The 21,797-nt window shown below is 42.5% G+C and overlaps 1 protein-coding gene across 2 annotated transcripts in view; it reads left to right on the top strand.

Moving 5' to 3' along the window:
- The window catches only part of RFX4 (regulatory factor X4), a gene marked incomplete at both ends in the record, with an annotated part of 163,897 nt that overhangs the window by 132,137 nt on the left and 9,963 nt on the right, over window positions 1–21,797 (top strand). For both annotated transcript variants that reach the window (XM_082666389.1, XM_082666390.1), the window contains 3 exons: window positions 9,870–9,989; window positions 10,329–10,490; window positions 21,185–21,347. In XM_082666389.1, the coding sequence (XP_082522515.1) occupies window positions 9,870–9,989; window positions 10,329–10,490; window positions 21,185–21,347 (445 nt within the window). The remainder of the gene's footprint in view (window positions 1–9,869; window positions 9,990–10,328; window positions 10,491–21,184; window positions 21,348–21,797) is intronic.

Genomic DNA, 21,797 nt, shown 5'->3' on the forward strand with positions numbered 1-21,797 from the left:
TATGTCCGAGTAGCAGGCTGACCGTCACAATGATCGTGTGGAATATCACAATGATCCCACGGGGGGACTCTATCACCTCTTCGCAGAACAGCCTCTTTCAAAGGTAGTTGACTCCTTTCTTCTCCTTAATTCCTTTTCACTCTTTTCTCCCTAATTCCTTTTCACTGAAAGAGCCTATGCGGTGAACTAAAGTAGCCAGACTTTCTTTCTCTGCTGCAGCAGCACTTTCTAGCAAAATTAGTCAGCAAAGGTAGGGTAGCAGGCAATGAACTTTTCATCCTAATGGGGCTGAGGAAATTAGAGGTTCTATTTAAAAAAAGCAACAACAACATATTTTCAGTTGACTGCTCTGATTTTAGTTCGTAGGATACCTGGATCCCAAGTCAGTGCAGGTGCCTTTACCTTTCACTATGGGTTTTTACCAGATGCCCCTGTTTCACTGTTAGGAACATCCGGAAGGCAACAATAGTTCCTGGAAGTGCTTCAGCATGAAATGCTGTGAAAGGCTGCCTCGGGTTTGACGGCCAAGGGGGCAGGGCTACATATCATTTCCCAGGTTTTCACCTTTTTACACGCTTGTTTTCTGGCCTAGCATCAAAGCTCACCCACTCGGGCGGGGCCGGGGAGGCCACATGGGATCAACTCCCAGGCCAAGTGGCCATGACGGACGGAGCCTCCAGACTGCTTCTCAATGTTTAGATGTCCTGGCCTGGCTCTCTTACCCAGAACCTGCTAAATTGCAGGATCTTGACATTCAAAATGTCTCTCAGGCCCCCTCCAAGCACCAGGAGGCAGGAATTGCTTTCCCTGTATTCGGGAGAAGAAGCAGGAGACCCAGAGAGGAGAGGGGGCTTGCCCAGGATGCACAGCAAACTAAGCTGAGCTCCCCTGGGGATCTATCCCATGCTAGAGCCACACTGCCAAGGCCTCTTTAACTTCCTCCAGCTGAATAGTAATAAGAAAAGCAAAGTAAAATTTATTCAGGGACTAGTGTACACTAGACATAACAGTAGGCACTTTCCCATTTAATTCTCACAACAACTTATGAGGTCCACTATTACTGCCCTCAATATAACAGACAAGGAAGTCGTGATAGAACATGAAGCAAAGGCAAGATAATGCTACTCTTTATAACAAATGTGTAGGAAGCACATAGAACCATTTAATTCTCACATCAACTCTGCAAGGCAGATAATAATAGGTACCTTTTTACTGAGTTGGAGAATTTTCTTGCCCAAAATCAATATGGCAAGTGGCAGAGCCCTGTTTCAAAATCAGATGTGCATGACCACAAAACCCATGCTTTTTCAATTCCCACAACTGAGACAAATATCCTGGGCTCAGATGCATGGCACAAAAAGGCTAGACAAATTTGTTTACCCCTCATTGATGGATTTTCTAAAACCATATTGATAGAGTAAAAATTTTTTTAAGCTATGAGAGAAAAGAACAATAATTAGACAATCATGAGTAATAAGAGATGCCAGGAGACAATGGAATAATATCTTTTAAGTGCTGAGAACAAAGAACTGTCAACCATTATTCAAGAGTGAGGGCAAAGCACAGACATATTCAGTTATACAAAAACTAAGAGAACTATATGGCACCCATAGAAATTCACTTAAATAAAATTAAAGGATGGGGGCTTCCCTGGTGGCGCAGTGGTTGAGAGTCCGCCTGCCAATGCAGGGGACACGGGTTCGTGCCCCGGTCCGGGAAGATCCCACATGCCGCGGAGCGGCTGGGCCCGTGAGCCATGGCCGCTGAGCCTGTGCGTCCGGAACCTGTGCTCCGCAACGGGAGAGGCCACAACAGTGAGAGGCCCGCGAAAAAAAAAAAATTAAAGAATGGATTTCAATAAGAAGAAAAATAAAACCATAGCTAAGGTCTGGGATACAAGAAACAACAATATTCTAGTTATTGTTGTTGTTTAACAAAAGTGTAGTGGTTTAAAACAGTATTATGCTTACAGATTCTATGGGTCAGGAATTTGGGCAGGGTCCAGCGGGGATGGCTTGTCTCTGTTCTATGATGTCTGGGACCTCAGAGGGGAAGACTCAAAAGCTGGAGTTCATCGACGGCTGGAGGCTGGCATCCTCTGGAAGCTTTTTCCCTCACGTGTCTGGTGCCTGAGCTGGGATGACTTGAACACTAGGACTGCCGATTGGAGTGTGTTCAGGTGGCCTCTCCATGTGGCTCAGTTTCCTCACCACACAGTGGCCTCTGGCCAGTTGAACCTCTCACATGGAAGCTTAGGCCCCATGAGTGAGTGTGCCGAGGGGGGAGCCGCATTGCCTTTATGACCCAATCTCAGAAGTGAAAGTTTCACTCCCCCTTACTCTGTTGATCAAAGCAGTCACAAACCTACCAAGATTGAAGGAAGTGCATAGACACCCCCCCACAATTTTCCCAGGAAGGAGTGTCAAAGAATTTGGGAGCCCTGTTTTAAGATGAGAGAAATTTTAAAATATATAAGCAAATGTAATTAACTTTTGGTTGTAATTTAAAAACTAATTTGTGTGTGTTTCAAGAAAGTAAAACCAAATTCCAGGAAACAATAAAACACAGGGTAGCTGGGAGAGAATCTTTAAGGAATAGTTAACGCATGCTAAGGGCTTTGTCTTGAAATACTAAATAACTGTAGACTTTGTTGAAAAAAATTTATAGTTTGGATTTAATAGATGTTTGGATATATGATCATCACTAAAAGAATAGAATCATAAGTTACCAAAGAAAAATGGAAAAATGTGAAAACTTAAATGGCAAGAATTGAGAAGATAAAAGAAGCTTAGAAAAAGGATCGTAAACTCAAAATATGAAACAGGATGCTAGAAATAAGATCAAATAATAACCACAGTAAATGAAAAGGTCTCTTCCCTCAAAAAACATCAGGCATAAATTGCAACGTTTACTAAACTTTTAAGAAGCATAAAATCCTTAGTTTATGAAAATGAACATGAAAACAAAAGAAGGAAATCTGTACAGTTAATTTTATGAAGCTAATATAATCTCAGTTTCAAAATCTTGGAAGAGCTGTAGAAGAAAAGAATATTATGACTCAACCACACATAAATATAGATGAAAACATTCTAAATAAAATACTAGCAGATCAAATCCAGGGCAAATTTTTTTTTAAATCATGGTTAATGAGGCCTATGCCAAGAATTCAAGTATGATTCAAAGTCAGAAAATTACTATTTAACATACTGCATTAACAAATTAAAAGAGAAAAGTCATATGTTCATCTCTATAGATACAAAGGAAAAAATGTATTTGATACAGTTCAGCTTTCAAGTATAATTTTTAAAAACTCTTGGCAAACTAGGAATAGAAGGGAATTTATTTAATATGTTAAAGAGCATTCAAAAATCTGCAGAAAACAATATACCAAATGGTGAAACTTTAGAAGTTTTCCCATTCCCGTCATGAATAAGACACAAATGCCTTCTAATGCTGTTTCTGATAGATACGTACTGGAGGTCCTAGCCAATGCAATAAGAAAAGGAAATGAAATATAAGAATTGAAAAGGAAAACACAAAATTGTCTTTATTTCTAGACATGTCATGATGGCTGACAAGAAAAAGAGAATCTACAAACTAATAGAACAAATAAGAATTCAGGCAGGTTACTGAATTCAGTTTTTTAAAAATCATTGACATTCTTACCATTAACTAGAAAATATCTGTCTCTGTGTATCTATATATCTATATCTATATATCCCATTCACAATAGCAATAGAAATGTGCCCAGAAAAAAATTCTAACAAAAATTATTTTAAGACCTTCAAGGAAAAAAATTTTTAAATATTACTGAAATATACCCTGTTCATATCTGGAAAAGGATATGCCCTTCAAATACATAAATCAATTGGAATTTCCATCTGGTTCTTAACTTTTTCTTCCTTTGATTTTGAAAATCTGATGTTAAAATTCATATAGAAAAGCAAAAGCCTGAGAATAGTAAAGGCATTTTGAAAGTCATAAAGAACAGGTATAGGGACTTGCTTACCTGACGTTCAGGTTTATTAAGGAGTAAGACAATGTGGTCATCTAACAGTGCTAGACAAAGAGTAGTGAAACAGCAGAGATGCCCAAGACAGACTGACATGAAACTTGTCTTTGCCTCATCAAATTCTTGCCTTTCTGTCTCAACAAGAGGACTGTACAGATGATCTGTGTGACAGAGATATGGCATTAAAAATCAGTGGACAAAGGTTCTGGGACACGCATTTTAGGATAAATAAAATAAAATTAGACCCCTTCCCTAGAAACAATTTTCCCCTTCTGAAAAGAAACATCTAAATGAAAAAAAAAACAACCAAAACTTAAAACCTTTTAGAAGAAAATATGGATGATAAGTTTATGACTTTGGAATAGGAAATTATTTCTTTAAAAAAGTACCAAAAAGGATAAATCATAAGGAAAATATTGGCAAAGTTGACTGCACTCGGATTTTAAATTTCTGTTTAATAAGCACAACATAGACGAAATTAAAAGATAAAAGCCACAGAGGGAATTCCCTGGCGGTCCAGTGGTTAGGACTCCACACTTTCACTGCCGAGGGCCTGGGTTCGATCCCTGGTCAGGGAACTAAGATCCCACAAGTCGCATGGTGTGGCCAAAAAAAAAAAAAGCCACAGAAAGGGGGAAGATATTTTGCAATGCATATAACGAACAAAGTATTAATATCCAGAATATATGATAAATCCCTCTAAATACATTTTTAAAAGACAAATACCCCAGTAGAAAAATGGGCAAAGAATATGAATAGGCAGTTCACAGAAGAGGAAATTCAAATGGGCAATATCATATGAAAAGAGGTGGACCTTTCTAGTAATTAGGGTACTGCAACTTATAAAGACAATAACATTTCATACCCTTCAGATGGCAAATACTGTATTTCCTATGCTACCAGTAAGGATGTAGAAGATTTTGGTGAGCAGTGTGGCACTATCTCATTAAGACTTAAGATGCAGGTGCTCTTGGACCCATTGATTCCACCTCTGGTCCTAGAGCCAGGTATTTTTTGTACCTAGGCAACAGGTACAAAAAATATTCATTAGAGCCAGTTTCCAATAGTGAAAACTGTAAATAACCTAAATTTCATCGACAGGAGAATGGACAAATAGATCGTGGCATAGTCACACAATGGCCATTAAACAAGACCTACATGTGTCAGTGTGGATAGACCTAAAAACACCCAAAGTATCAAGTGCAGGTTGTAGAATACTCTGTAAAGTATGGTACCATTTCTATCAAGTTTGAAAATAAAAAACAATATCATGTGTTTTTATGGATATATAAATATAGGCAGTAAGAGTATAGAAATGCATGTAAACAGTAAATACCAGATTCGAGGCAGTGATTACATCAGGGCATGAACACAGGAAGCAGAGAAGTAGGATTAAGGAAGGGAACACAGGGGGTTCATTTTTATCTTCAATTTAAAAATATGATTCAAATATGGTAAAATGTTAAAATATTATAAAGCTTGGTGTTGAGTACACTGGCGTTCATTTTAAAATTCTTTTTTTTTTTTGGCCGTGCTGTGCAGCACGCGGGATCTTAGTTCCCCAACCAGGGATCAAACCCCTGCCCCCTGCATTGGAAGTACAGAGTCCTAACCCCTGACCACCAGGGAATTCCCTTAAAATTCTTTATACTTTTCCATATGTTTGAAACTTTTCATAAGAAAAAAGAAATGCTTTGATTCTATAAGGTGCCATTAACTATGTTACCATATAACAACAACAATCTCCTTTTGTCTCTATCCTAGTACCTTTTTCCATAACGGGCTCTGATGCTCAATAGCTCCGTAACTTTAGGCAAGTGGTTTAAAATCCTCTGAGACTTCATTTCCCCCATGTGTTAACTGAAGATAATAATACCTCCTTGGGACTTCCCTGGTGGCGCAATGGTTAAGAATCTGCCTGCCAGTGCAGGGGACATGGGTTCGAGCCCTGGTTCAGGGAGATCCCACATGCTGCAGAGCAACTAAGCCCGCAAGCCACAACTACTGAGCCTGCGTGCCACCACTCCTGAAGCCCACGCACCTAGACCCCGTGCTCCACAACAAGAGAAGCCACCGCAATGAGAAGCCCGCGCACTGCAACGAAGAGTATCCCCCGGTCGCCCCAACTAGAGAAAGCCCACACACAGCAACAAAGACCCAATGCAGCCAAAATATAAATAAATAAAAATAAATAAATTTAAAAAAACCCTTCATAGTGTTGTTGGAAAATTAAAAGGGCTTAGCACAGAGCATATGGTAAGTGGTCAGTGCTTGCTCATTTGATTCATTCATCCAACAAATAACCATTGAGCCTCTACTGTGCCTGGCACTGTTCTAGACACCGGGTATAGAACAGTGGGGAAAAAAAAAAAAGATAAAAATCCCTGCATTTATGGAGCTTACAATCTAGTGTAGGGAGGCACATGATAAAGATAATTTCAATATATAGTATAGCAGATGGTGTTAAGTGCTAAGGGAAGAAATAAAGCAGGAATGTTAGCTATAATTGCCTCTATCCTGTCTGTCTTTGATGTTTCTCTTTTCCTCTCCCTCTTTCCCTCCCCTGCCTCCTTCCCCTCTCCCTCTCATCAGTCTTTGTGTACCCTGGCACTGAACTGTTTGTTACCTAATAATCTTAAGGATTGATTTTTGCTAAGGACACTGTAGCTTTTGTGGAGTCAGTGACTGAACTTTAAGTTTCCTTTGTACTAAGAGCACTTTGCACAATAGTAATAAGCAAGAAGCAGTAGCTCTACAAACTCTCCTTGTTTGAAAGATGATTGAAAATTATCAGACCAATTGGGTAAATGATGAGAGTCATTAGGAAGAGAGCTTGAAACCCCAAATCAACACTTCCCCTGGAGTACTGGCCTCCAAACCCAGCTCTGATGTTTTCTAACAGTGTGGTCTTAGGCAAGTGTCTTCACCTCAGATCTTGTTTCTTTATCTATTAGACAGGGGTGCTGTATAGATGATCCAAGGTGCCTGCCTGTGCTAAAACTACTAAAGCCATTTTTATTATCTAGGGTTTTCCATTCTAATTCGGTTTCATAGTGTCTTTCTCTCTTTCTATCCTTATTGACTTAGAGCCACATCTCAGCAAATACTTCTTCATTTTGGAGACCTTTTCCTTTTAGGTATTTGATGCTATCTTTTGACTTCTTTGACTCTATGAACAAAACAGTCACATCACAGGGTGTTAGAACATTAATAGCAAAAGCGACCTTAGTTACTATTTATTAAGCATCTAGTATATACTTTTCCTCATTATGGTACTTCTGTAAAATAGGTTTGACTGTTTCCCTTTTAGAGAGCCATATTGCACGATTGAAGAACAACTTCAGAATCAGACAGTCTTGGATTCAAATCCCATGTCTGCCACTTAATAATTGTGTGACATTGGACAGTTACTTTACTCCTCTAAGTCTCAGTTTCCTCCTTTGCAGAAGGAGGGTATCGCTCATTTCAAATGGTTGTGATGAGAATTAAATGCAATAATAAATCTGCAGCAGTTAACCCAGTGGCTGCCACAGCGCAAGGGCTCAGTAAACGGCTGGTTTTATTTTTAACGTTTTCGAGGAGCAGCTCATCCAAGGTCCCAGTTACTAAGTGGCAGAGCTGGAGCTCAACCTGGGCAGTTTGATCCAGACCCATGCAGTTACCCACAATGCTGTACCTCTTCAGCGGTTCATAGGACTCATTTTGGGGAAGTAGATGGAAAGTTTAGTCTTGGAAGTCTGCATTTCACCATGACTCAAAAAAACCCTGAACCTTGCTGAATTCCAAGTGGGGTCAAAAAACAGACACAGCACCCTGGAGATGGAGGAAAAATGTGAAGAAAGTGCAGGACAGGGGACGTGGACGTGGAGCTCTGTGGGCACAAGGATCATAGGTGGTGGCAGCTCCGGAGAGACGGGGTATTGGTGTAGATGTGCATGACCTGCAGGGCATCCAGTGGCCTCAGAGTTAAGCAGGGGATTTTCTTCTGTAACATTTCTGGAGCAAAAGAATCAATCTATCTGAAATGAATGTGTGTGTGTGTGTGTGCGCGCGCGCGCGCGCACGTGTACAAAGAAGCCAGGTGCAACTAAAAAGGAGAAAATTAATAAATTCCACCAAAGAGGAGTCATCCAAAAGCCCCCAACTGGCCCTCATCACCTTATTTCTGAGACCTGAAAAGGCATAGAGCCCAACTCAAATGGCCCTTCTGGGGACCATGTTCTTTATTTTCCCCATCTGTGCTATGAGGAGACTGGACCAGATGATCTGTAGGGGAAATGGGAACGGATTTTTGGAGCCAGAGCAAACTGAGGCCAATCCCTACTTAATTCCAATGGAGAGACTCATTTCCTTGTGTGTAAGAGGATAATACCACCTATCTCACAGTTTGGTGAAAGGATAAGACCTGTGTTAAGTGCTTAGCAGAGTTCTTGGCACATAGTAAGCATTCAATAAATGGGAGATGACAATGATGATGATGACAATAATAGTGGTGTTGATGATGATGTTAGGATCACAAGATAATAAATAATGCCAGAGTCTCATAAGGCTTCTAAAAAAAGCAAACTCAAGGGAAATAGGAAGAGGAGGGCAGCTTGTAAATAGTCGGTGAGACGTTTTGGACACTTCATGGGACAGCAGGATGTCCATGTGGAGATGTCCCTTTGAGAGGTGGAAACATGGGACTAGAGATGAAGGCTTGGCCTCTCTGACGCTGGCATCCGTGAGGTCTTCATGACAGCAGACATGAAGGCCCCTTCCGTATGTGGATCTTCCACTGTCCATGCAGCATGACGTGCAAGAAAAGATGGTCTGGGGGACTTCCCTGGTGGTCCAGTGGCTAAGACTGCGCTCCCAATGTAGGGGGCCCGGGTTCGATCCCTGGTCAGGCAACTAGATCCCACATGCCTTAAGAGTTTGCCTGCCACAGCTAAAGATCCCGCATGCCACAACGAAGATCCCGCAGGCTGCAACTAAGACCCGGAACAGCCAAATAAATAAATAAATATTAAAAAAAAAAGATGGTTTTGAAGTAATGTACTGTGTCATCTTGCACAAGTACTTGACTTTGCAAAACAGGAGTAAGAGCACCTGCCTCACAAGGTGGTGGTAGATATTAAATTAGAGAATATAATACTTTGAGCACAAAGGCTGGCACATGGGAAAAATCTTTTAAAATGATTGTTCACATTCCTTTTTATGAAGTAATCTACTCTAAATTTAAAATGAAGAATACTGCTTGAGGATACCAAATCTTTTCCATTATAATACCTTTTGTAACAACCATGTGCTAAACGGAAGTCTCAGAAACATTTAAGGAAATAATTCCGTTGTTGCTAATTTAAAGTGTCAGTTATGCTCCTGGAATTATGTTGTGTGCATTGGTAGACACCAGTGAGTTAGAAGGCAAAGTCCCTGCCGTGAATATCCTTAAGTCCAGTCGGGGAAATAAGATAAACTTGTGGAAGAGAGAAAAATGCAAGGCACTATGTCAAGCGATGCTGAACAAAGTGAGGGATGCCCAGACGAGGATGACGCCAGTGCGAATGTGAGAGCCCAGGCGCGTTTTGACAGATGGCTCAATAGGTGTCATTTTTGATGATGTCCTATTAATAAATCGAGCAAGGAAAAGACTCGCTTGCCGCAGTGTTAATGACACTTACCTTATGCTAAACACCAGGCTAGGTGAGGAGACGACAAAGGAGAGCAACCTCTGACCGCAAGGTGATCCGTAACTGAGAGGGAATGAGGGTCCAGGACAGAGGGTCAGAGCACCGTGTGACGTGTTATCGACCAGGCTGAGGGGCACACCCGAGCCGACATGACTTACCTTTCTGTTTGGATCTTCTCTCACCAGGGTCTTTTCACCTAATTCACTTGATGTTTGATGACTATGTGCTCTACATGTTAGAATCCCTGCACTGCCAGGAGCGCGCCAGTGAGCTCATGCGAGCCATGAAGGGAGAAGGAAGCACCGGTAAGCCGGCATTTCACTGGGAATCGTCCTCCTTGTCAATCTGATTTGTATCTTTACTTCTGTGCTCTGTGTTTCTTTAGCTCCGCAGCCCAAAGAATTTAGTTATGGTGAACAAGTCAAATGGTGGGAAACCAATAATGTCTTTTTCTTCTTGAGGGTGGGCATGTGTGTACGTGGGAATTCCCTTGCATGCCACCACGGTGATGGGAAACCATCAGAGGTTTTAAGCAGAGGAGTGACATGACACAGATTAGAAAGAATATTTGCTTTTTAAAAGTCCCTGAAAGACAACTTGCCTTGACCTTTGGCTCTAAGAACCCACCCTTTCTCTACCCATAGCAGAAGTCCAAGAGGAGATTATCTTGACGGAGGCTGCCCCACCAACCCCTTCACCAGTGCCATCGTTTTCTCCAGCAAAATCTGCCACGTCCGTGGAAGTGCCACCTCCCTCCTCCCCTGTCAGCAACCCATCCCCTGAGTACACTGGCCTCAGCACTACAGGTAATGAACAGCCCCTCAAAGGCTCTGAGTGGGGAGTTGATGTTTAAAGCCAGAGCTATCTGGAAAAACATTCTCCCTCCAGCCCCCTCCCAAAACAATGCCAAAATCTGAGTATCCTCCTGGATTTATGGATGACTTGCAGTTATCCATTTATTAGTTTGTATGTATTCCTTATGCTTCTGTTTTCAAGTTGGCAGATCAAGTCCATGATAAAATCTCCACCCACTGCCCCCCCCAAAAAAGATAAGTCACTAAAATGATATAAAACACAGCCATTCTTGAAAACAAGAAAGGGAGCCCTCCATGAGCCAGAAACTGAGAGGCATCTCTGGAAAGTGGGGAGACAGGAAGTCATATGCTAAGCCATGGTAGCCAGAATCAAGGCAGGGGCAATAATGGAGGTTCAAGCTAATGCTGCAGGGTCCCCAAGGAAGGGGAGGGTCCATCTGGTTGGAGACCTCACAAAAGAGGGGATTTGAGCTGAAACTTGATTTTAACTGACAAAGGTATTACAGAAGGGCCTCTGGGGAGAGGACAGTGTGTGCAAACGCACGGGGCAGGAAGTATGGGGCCTTTTCGGGGAATGGTAAAGTGGTTAAAATGTAGGTGGTCATGAAGAAGTGTTACAAGCCTGGAAAGGTAAGTCGGAGTCACATCCTGCAGGATCTTTCATGCCAAGACAAGGTTTGAAAATGGAAGAAATGTTACAAGGGTAATAATAGCTAGTTACTAGTGTCTAAATGTTGCTTTACCATGCACAAAGGGCCCTTGCATAATTGTCTCACTTGATATTCACAGTAACACTGCAAGGTAATTATTGTTCCATTTTATGGAGGAGGAAAAGTAAAGGGTGGAGAAGGGTTAAACTCCTGGTCCCAGGCACCACAGTCAGCAGTTACCATAAACAAACTGATTCATTCAGTCATTCAGCAAATGTCCTTGCTCTCAAGACTTGTGGAAATGATACACTGGATGTGGAATCTGCAGTGTTAGCTAATATAATAAATAGAGTGCGTGTGTGCACACGTGTGTGTGTGTGCACGCACGTGTGTGTTTGTGTGCACCTCCACGTTTTTACACATGGTTGCTGTGGGGATTAGATGAGGTAAGAAAAGCCAAAGTGCTTTGTTAACAGTGCACTGCTATCCAGATAGCAGGGGTTACTGTTAGGAGTGCCTACAAGATGAGGGCTGCAGCCAAGAGGGGTATAGGAGTTCAGGGAGGAGCAGACACTGTCCATCCCACCGGAACCTGGGCAGGCGGAGGAGAGTCTTCAGGAGAGAGGTGAGTCTCAAAGGCAGCCTTAAAAGACGAGAAGGATTCAGCTAACAGAGGAGTGAGCACACAGGAACCAAAGGCAGAAACAACCTTCTGCTAGATGGCCCTGGGTGAGAGTGGGGCAGGTGAACAGACCAGAGTGGAGTGGAGAGCTTGGTTAAGACTGTGCTAATTAAATTCATTATCTTCTACTCCCTCATTTACCCAAGTACCAAATCCGGAAATCAGCTCTCCTCTCCCTCAGCTCTTCCTGTATTAGCTAGGATAGGCTAAGTTACTGTAACAGATAGACCCAAACATGGATGGCGTTAACACAGTGGAAATCTATTTCATGCAGGGTGTTTCAGTCAGAGAGGAGGCTCTCTTTAATGCAACCATTTAGAGACACGTGTTCCTTCAATATGAGGCTCCACCGTACCCCAGGGCAGTGGTTCTCAAAGTGTGGTCCATGGACCAGAAGTATCAGCATCACCTGAGAACTTGTTGGAAATGCTCATTACCAGAGCCCACTGCAGGCCTACTGAATCAGAAACTGTAGGGTGGGGCCCAGCCATTTGCTCAAGAAGCCTCCAGGTGATTCTGAGGCTGACTAGTTTGAGGACCACTGACTTAGGGCTTTGTCAAGTCTGCAACCAGCTAATGGAAATGGAGAGTGGGTCTGGAGGAGGAAGACCGACTCGGAAAAGCCCTGGCCTGAAGCTGGCGGATGTCACTTCCACTTAGATTCCATCAGCGAGGACTTAGTCACATGGCCTCATGTAACTGTAAAGAGAGGCGGGGAAGTGTAGGATAGGGTTCCCAGGCAGGGAAGGGGAAACAGATATGGGAGAGACAGCTGGCATTCTCCTCCACACCTCCCAAGGCCAGTTGTTCTAACACAAATCTTGACCCACCCTTTCCTTCCCAGCCCACTGCTGCCATCTGGTTCAGGCCTTCCCCACCTCTCATGGACATCCACAGTGACTCTCAAGCTGGGTATCCTCCCGGTTAGAATCTTCCTCCAGCCCCTCATAGCGTGGGCTTAGTTATATCCCAGTTCTAACTAGAATACGCTGGGAACTAAATTATGTATTTTTGAAGATCAAATAGGATGAGATTGTCGTATTTAGGTGCTATCTTTTATCTGCTCGTTCACTCACACGTCCATCCGTTTACTCATTTATCTAATAAATATTTCTCAAGTGGTTTCTGTGAGCTAAACACTTCAAAAGCTGGTGATACAAACAAGTGAGTCGTGGTCCCTGCCCCTGGGAGTTTATTGTGAGAGGTTAGGGTTCTGATGAGCAAGACAGCAGTTACAATATAATGTCACGAGTGCTGCGTTGGGAGAAAGGTCAGAGTGTTAGGGAGCACAAAGCAGGGCTTCCAGCCTCTATTTGGATGGTCTGGTCGGGGGCCAAATAATAGAGAAAAGGTATTCCAAGCAGAGGAAGTAAGTAGTACAGAGGCCTGGAGGCAAGAGAGCATGTCATTTTCCAGGAGTCTTTTGATTAATTCTTTCACTAAAGTTTCCAGAACCAGAGCTACTCAGAGAGGGAATGAACAGATGCTTAAGAGCCTTTAAGGTGCCTGCCCTCTTTTGCACATTGCCAGGGGCAGAAACGTGCCAACAAACCCAGTGGCCCTTTGTCAGAGACAGCTCAGGAGACTGGGTTCTTCAGAGCAGTGATGAAAAAAAGCAGGGTTGTCAACAACTGGCATTAGATGGAGTGATGATTTCACTTTGGGTCCACAGCTGGCGAGTCTTCCTCTTCTGTGGAAATTCAGATGTGAGCATCCCTGCATTTGTTTACATAGATGCACTTCAAGTCGCATTTAGTTTCCTACTTGGAGCAGAAAGAACTTGACCGCCTCCCACCTCCCTCCCATGTTCTCTCCCTAGTGGGTTGTTGTAGTTCCTGTTTAGAAGGCTCCAGAAGAAAAGTACAGAACGACGTTATTCGCTGAAAATAAAAAGGGAAAAGAACTTAAGCACTGTTCACAGCTCCACAGCTGCTCAGGGGTCCATCGGAGACTGGAGTTGGGGGTCTCCTGCCTCACTAAGGAAGGAAGGGCAGTGAGAGCATCTAGGAGCCACTTACCTGAATAATCCTGCCCACGTACTCCCACCACCGCCCAGCAGACACACATGTCAGTCAGTCAGTGATAACATCCTTACTTCTAAAATAAACAGGGAAAATATGCAAATGAAACAGTTCTGCATTATGAAGCAGAAACAATTTGAGTGGAACCTTTCTTCCAGTGTAGCAACAGATCAAACAAGAGGGCAATAAGGAAATAAGGGGACGGAGGAGTGCAAAGGAAAGATTCCTAGGATCTCATGATCATTCTCAGCCAGCTAGTGAGTCTGCTCCTGGCTTTCTTTGTAGCAATTTGGAGGCCTCACGCTATGGCAGGTGTGATAGTCAGAGGCACAGGAATATCATGAATGTGTACAGAGATTTCTGTGCAATGTGTTCAGGAGTCGTAAAAGTAGCTTCTTAGAAATACAAATGTGAAACAGGTTCTCTTCAGATGAGTGTAGCCTTTGAAGATTTTGGCACATTCCAGCTTTGTTCTCAGATATCTCCAGGGGGCATTAAAAATGTTATCCTGTATAAAACTATCTGTAATATTTTTCTCAAGTACCACTTTTGAAATACTCCATTGCTAAATTGGACTGGACCTTGGCATGCATTGTGGGTCATGGTCTTGGAGGGAACATAAACATAATTTCCTAACAACATGTACGGTTTTATAGCTATTACAATACAAAGCACAAATTATCCATGATATACACCTAAATCTTAGGAAATCTATTATAGTAGGCTTCTTAAGTTTGGGAATTTGTGCAGTTTTTTATTGAACAATGTTGTAAATTGGAGAACAATTATTATAAATTTTATAAAATGCATTTGCCGTGTTTTTTTTTAAGTTAACTCAGCATATGGTTTTCATGACCAGCTAATTTTTATTTCCATCTTTAAATTACTGCTTGATTTGTATACCATTACTTTCCAAGAAGTATCTAAAGTGGTTAACAATTAAAAAAAAAAAAAGCAAAACCAATTTTTTTAAAAGGACCCAAGCCAGGAAGCAAGAAATGAAGAAGTAGTAGAGAAAATTAAACAAAACAAAACAACTCTTGGCTGAAACAGCTTATTAACGCCTTAAATGAAATTTTATGTGATCTAGTGACTTTGTTGGGCTTCTAGGACTCTGAATATCATTGCTCAGATGATGTACGTGTCATCAAGTTTAGCTCATTGAGAGTCAGGGCCAATCAGGTATCTGCAGCTCTTCCACATAGCAGTGTCTTACTCTTGATGGACACTTCCCCATTTTTCAGCTGTGAAAAAGAGAACAGTATTATGTCTGTCTGGTGAGCACAAAGAGAAAATTAATTCATTGCACATAACCTTTTGGGAACCTTTGACACAAGGACTAGTGAATACAAAGTAGTGTGAGAATGAGTTATGACTCACTAGGAAAACAGCCACCCATCTCTATCTGTATCTAGTTCTCTGTCCATACCTGTATGTATTTCTAAATATGTTTTAGGATGGTATTTATTAATTGTTTTGAAAAGTCAGAGGGAAAAGGAAAGGCATATCAAGAACCCCAAACCACCTGATGCATGGCCAGTTTTGGTTGGGTATGTCAGAGTCTGTGGCAATGCCATGAGAAGAGACTGGGTAAAAGGTTCCATTTCAACAGATTTCCACAAGGTAGAATCTGGCCCATTGATCCTTTTTTTTCCTAATGTTGTGGGCTTGCCACCTTCCTCCTGGCCCAGCAAGTTCAGAAACCTTAGCTTTCTTTTTTTAAATTGTTTTTATTTTTATTTTTTTGCGGTACACGGGCCTCTCACTGCCGTGGCCTCTCCCGTTGCGGAGCACAGGCTCCGGACACGCAGGCTCAGCGGCCACGGCTCACGGGCCCTGCCGCTCCGTGGCTTGTGGGATCTTCCCGGACCGGGGCACGAACCCGTGTCCCCTGCATCGGCAGGCGGACTCTCAATCACTGCGCCACCAGGGAAGCCCCTTAGCTTTCTTTAAGGAAAACGGGTGCTCCTCCTCTTCAGGAGCATGGCAGGTGGTTCCAAACGGAGCAACCCACTTCACAGGACACTGGGCTGCAATTCTTTAATGTCTTTTAAAGCAAAACGTTAAGATCCCGCTCTGTGCAAGTCAGGCCCCCGAAGGGTTCTAAGACCTCGTTTATGATGTCATTTTAAGTATTCCCTCCTTCAGCAATGACAATAAAAGTTAACTATTAAACTTATGTTTTCAACTTCCCACCATGGGTTCCCTGCAACACAAAACCAGCAAATTAAATCATTGAGATGCTAGGATGCCTAAAGAAATATAAAGGCAAATTCCTCATAAATAGCCCTAACTGTAGAACATCTGGCCTGCCCAGCTGCGTTTTCTCTGCATCAGTTGAGGATGTAACAAAGATAACTGGTGGCTAGTCTTTCCAAGTAACAAAAGCTCAGTTATTCTGAGGGCAGCTGAAGTGAGTGGGAGTTGGTGGACACTGCGGCCCCGCCACAGAGCCGCAGTGACTCACTCACAGAGCCCCAGAGTTGTCCCTGCCAGTGAATTCCTCCTCGTCCATCCCTGCTGCCTCCTTTTCTCCAAAGGAATGAAATTAGGCAATAAAAGCTGGGGTTGAAAATAGATTGTTTAATCTGCCCCTGACTTCACACCACCAGGGGTTTGGCTTCATGTTGGAACCTCTGGATTTGTTCATTCATTCATCTGTTCATTCATTCCGCAAAAAGTAATTCCACGTCTAATCTGTGCCATGCCCTGGGGTACACAAGCGAGAAAAACAGGCGCAGTTGCTGTCCTCATGATTCTTACATTCTAGTGGGTAAGAGAGTCAATACAGAAGTAAAGCACCAGGTAAATATATAATTTTGAATGGTCATAAGTGCTATGGGGACCCATCATAGATGGTGGTCAGAGGAGGCCTCTCTGAGGACGTGACATTTATCTGAGACCTGGAGTATGACAAGGGACCAGCCACATAAAGCCTGGGGAGAAGAAAAGATCATTTTAGGTAGTGGGGATCAGCATGTGTACAGGCTTGAGGCAGAAAAGAGCCTGGCATAGTGAGGACTTGACTGATGTATATCAACAAGGGAGAAGGTGCAGGAGAGGAAGCTGCAGAGGTGGACAGGGGCCAGGTCATGCCATATCAGCTTATCTCTCTGAGAACCTGATGCATTTGCTGCCCCTGGTCAGTTTTGTCAGTCAGATTTTGGCCATGGCACTGTTGGTAAAGTGTAACTCAAACAGATGAGGTTTTCAGCTTCAGCAAATATTCTCCTTAAGCACAGCCACCTTTAGGATAGATGATAGCCAGTGGGAGTGGAGATAGATATAAAATCCTCTTTCTCTTCTCAGTTTTGAAGGTTACAGGAAATGTTTGTTTAGTAACAAATACTCCGAAACAAAGCTGTTCAAATGGAACTTTCTGTGACGATGGAAACGTTTTTTTGTTTTTTTGTGAATCTGAGCTGTCCAAAACAGTAGACACCAGCCACTTGAGGCTACTGAGTACTTGAAATGGGGTTAGTGTGACTAAGGAGCTGAATTTTTAATTGTATTTAACTTTAGTTAATTTAAATTTATACTGGCTAATGTATAGGGAAAGACAGCTCTAGAATCTAGACGTACTTAAAGGAGCTTATTTCTCAGGAAGGTACTAAGAAAGGCTTAGGCTGGCCCAAAACCTGAGCAACATCTGTGATGGTCCATAGAATCCTAGTGGGGAAAAGGTTCAAATGATTTGGTCCAAAATCTGACAGAAGGGTATGGCCAGGTAGGCTAGGAAGCAGTTTAAATGTTCACAAGTCTGTACCAGAGTCTCACAGCTTGTGATCTGTAATGGCCCTGAACATACACGATGCACGACAGGAGGCAGTGTTTCCTAGAGGCTTGCTACTCAAAGCGTACTCCATGGACCAACAGCATCGTCATCATTTAGAAGCTTGTTATACATGCAGAATCGCTGGCTCAACTCCCAATCTCCCACTGAATCAGATCTGCATTTTAACAAAATCCCCAGCGATGCAAATGCACATATAAGTGTGAGAAGCAACTGTTATTGTGGAAAGGTTATGGAGTTGGGCAGATCTGGGTTCAAATCCCAACTCTGCCACTTACCTGACCAAGTTTTGGGCCTCAATTTTCTCACCTGAAAAAGGAGGTAATACTACTTACCTCAAAAGGATTATTGTGAAGATCCAATGTGTCAATATATAAAAAGAAACTAGTATGAGAACTGGTTTATGTTGGATGATCATTCGTTCATTCACTTGTTTAACAAAACATTATTGATTGCCTCTTATATTCTAAGCATCCTCCCTGTCCTGAGGCACCCCTTTCAAGAAAAGAAGAAAAGTAAACACCACCAACAACAAAAACTCAGGGAAGAAGAATGTTTTACTGGGGATGGGAAGGAAAGAAAATATTCCTCTCTAGCAGTTTCAATACTATAACATGGACAACAACTTTATAGGATTCTCAAATCCTATAGGATCTTTAGAGGATTCTCAGAGATCAGGGACTTTCACCACTATTCTCAGACTTTTAATTAGACGTGGGGGAATGGGGAGGGGAGAATAAGAGAAAGATGGGAATTAGACAAACATGGAAGGTTTGTTATTGTTTTAGCAACAAATAAAAAGCATTAGAGCTGTCTTAAAAATTAAGCACAAACTATTAACTGCACAGATTTTCTTTTATTAGTTTCCTTAAAAACGAAGAAGCAGCAGTCCTCACTGGAGGTCCCACCGGTAGGAAAGGGAATGCAAGGGGTGTTCTTTTCTGCTCCCCAGGGAGAGAGCGTTTCTCACCCAAGCCAGTAGGTGTTAATCTGCTTAAGCCTGCCTGAGTGGATCTGTTAGGTTGCTGGCACATGGCCATTTAGGGGTTTTGTTTCCCAGACCACAGGAGCCCATTTTTCCGAGAGTTCCACTAGCTTTTTGTTTGATAACGTCTATTTCTAGCAGCATTTACTCCTTCAACAACAAATTCAATGGAACAAAAATTTACTGAACACCTACTATTTGGCAAACCCTCTGTTGGGGATACAGAGATGAATAAGGAACCGTTGCTGTGCTCCAGGAACTCACACAAAAGTAACTTGTGCTGCATTCTCTCAGGTGATGGCTATTCTCACTGTGTCTTCCTACTGCTTGCGGAGCTGGGGGAAGAAAATCCTTTGGCTTCCCCGACTGCCCCTTTTAAAATACCCACTGACCTCGCTGTGCTCTCCTGAGGTCCCAGGGCCTTGAAGGGTTAATTACTTGCTTGCTGTGGCTGGTTCATTGTTTTCCCAAACTTCCCACCCCCTCCAATTCCATTTCTAATTGTGAAATTTGTTTAATACATTTTAATAATGTTTTTCTTTTCACAGAGGCAATACACATTCTTTACATAAAAATACAGATAAGCAAAATGAAAAAAATGTTAAAACCATCCTCAGCAATAACCTGTTTTAATAAAAAAGGGTATTTTTAAAAATTACAACAGTTATGTAATTTCATATGAAGTTCAAAATATAGAGGAGAGCAGTCAGGGATAATCCAGTCCTCTGAGACATGATCATTTTGGGTTTTTTTTTTTCCTTCTAGTCTTCTTGCATTTATTATAAATGACACCTAGCACACAGCCTGCTAAAGTCATTATCTTTGGGGGGAAAATAATGGTGTGGATATCCAAACCAAGAAGGGGTGCTTTTAGCCATACTGCTGGATAAGGATATTTGTGATTTTGCAGAAGAACATGGGTGTAGAAGTTTGCTGTAATTAGTTAAATCATTGTTGCTATTCAAACGTTTCACCCCTGGTGACAGAATCTGACCCAAGAAACTTGTCTTTTCTTCCTTGGAATCTGAAATGGGAAATAAAGAAATTTCTACTTTAAGAAAGTCTGATGTAAGAATACCTGAATTCATAATGAAGAGTGCTTGAACATCATTAAAAGCCTACCACGTGCCAGGCTTTTTGACATATACTATCTCAGTTAATCCTCACAACAGTCATACAAGGTATGACTTACATGACTTATATGACTTACATGATATAATAGGCGTAATTTATCCCTATTTTACAGATTATGAAAAAAAGGCAGATAAAATTTAAGAGGCCGGCTCAAGATCTTACAGCCAGTGCATGGCAGAATTAGGACCCAGAGCAAAGAGACACTATGGTAGAGTTCCACTTTTAAATGAAAACCTTTCCTTTATCTTCCCACAAGAATTTCAAGATTAAACATGGTCTGCGTAGAAGGTATAGGATTGGAGGACCAAAGTTTTCTCTTTTAGTTCACCTTAAAAATGACCTCCCTTAACCAGTTCTTCAGTCTTCCATGTGCCTACAAGGAGGTGCTGAATCCTATTCCCGCTATCTTTTAAAATAGGTTTAATCCTTTCCATTATATCAACATTCTAAATTTATCAGAAATTAAGTTGAGGACTTTATTATCACTATTAGTGATTTCTTAAATCACCATTTTTTATTCTATCTCATAAAGCTCCTAAGCCTCTTGAAGGTTCTAAATTTTGTCAGTTTCTTTTCCCAGTCCCTAGCACTTGCAAGGTATCCAATTAAAAAGCAAATTAATGGAATTAATAATATGTATGGAATAGGTCACCGTTAAGGTCACTGTCTAATAATCTTCAAAAAGACCTGGGCAGGCAGAGTCCAATAATCTACTTATCTTTTGCTTAAAGCAATTTGTTGGATCCCTAACACCTGTTTAGTTGAGTGCTGAGAAGTTATTTGGGGAGCCCGTCTGAGCTACATCGCCCTGAGCTTGCTTTTGTCCTCTCTCCTTCCCTCCCTCTTTTCCTTTCTTCCTGTCTTCCCTTTCCCTTTTCTTCCTTTTAAAATTTTGATTGAAAATCTTTTGGCCGCCAGTCTCTGCACTAAGCACCAGGGACCTAATGGTGGGCAAAATAGACAAGACTCGTACCCTCATGGAACTTACAGTCTGGTGTGGGGAATTAGGCATTAATTCTATCACATTCATGAATGGGTGTAAGATTACAAATTGTGGTGGGCACCACCATGCAGTAAGGGATCTGACTTAGTCTGGGGTTGGGAGACAGCTTCTTTGCATTGAGATATGAAGAATGAGTGGGTACTAAGGGAAAACTGAGGATTCCAGGCAGCAGAAACAGCATGTGCCAAGGCGCTGTGTTGCCGGGAATCATGGTACGCTGGAAAACGTGGCTGGATCAGATAGCACAAAGGCAGAGGGTAGGGGATGCTTCTTGTGAGATCAGCAAGGACCAAGACACATGCTTTATAAAGATTTTGGCTTTCAGCTGAAGAGCAATGGGAAGCCACTAGCATTCTAAGGAAGAACTGGGGGTGTGAGAACTGTTACTGACCGGTGCACCTTCGTTTGTCTCTGCAGGAGCGATGCAGTCATACACGTGGTCTCTAACATACACAGTGACAACGGCGGCAGGATCTCCAGCTGAAAACTCCCAACAGCTGCCCTGTATGAGGAGTACACACGTACCTTCCTCCTCGGTCACACACAGGATCCCAGTTTATCCCCACAGAGACGAGCACGGGTAGGTGACTTTCCCGGGATGTTGCCTTGCTTTTACGTTTGATTTGAAAGGGGAGGGTTTACTCGGTAGTGGTTTTCTGAGGACGGGAAGGTTGCGCCCTCTGTTGAGTTCTCAGCGTGCTCTTGCCCCTGTACAACTGTCTCATGCAGTCCCCACAATGACCAGGGGAGGTAGGCGGGTCACCCCCGCTTGACAGATGAGGAAGTTGAGGCTGCACCGAGTCCAGTTCCCCAAGGCCACACAGCTGGCAAGGGTCAGGCTGACTGAGCCTGTGTCTGCCTCCTTTAGGAAGGAAAACTGAATACTCCCTCTCCACAGCTCCCCTGGATGGTCCTCGTGCACTTTGTAGCCTTATAACACAGCTTCATGGTGGGTCCAAGTCTTTTATGACTCGACAGGAGGAGGGCTTCCTCACCCGAGGCTGGAGGTCCCTGGAGGGCAGCAGTCATT

This window comes from Grampus griseus (genome assembly GCF_964374135.1).
Source record: "Grampus griseus genome assembly, chromosome: 11".
In the NCBI taxonomy this organism is placed as follows: Eukaryota; Metazoa; Chordata; class Mammalia; order Artiodactyla; family Delphinidae; genus Grampus; species Grampus griseus.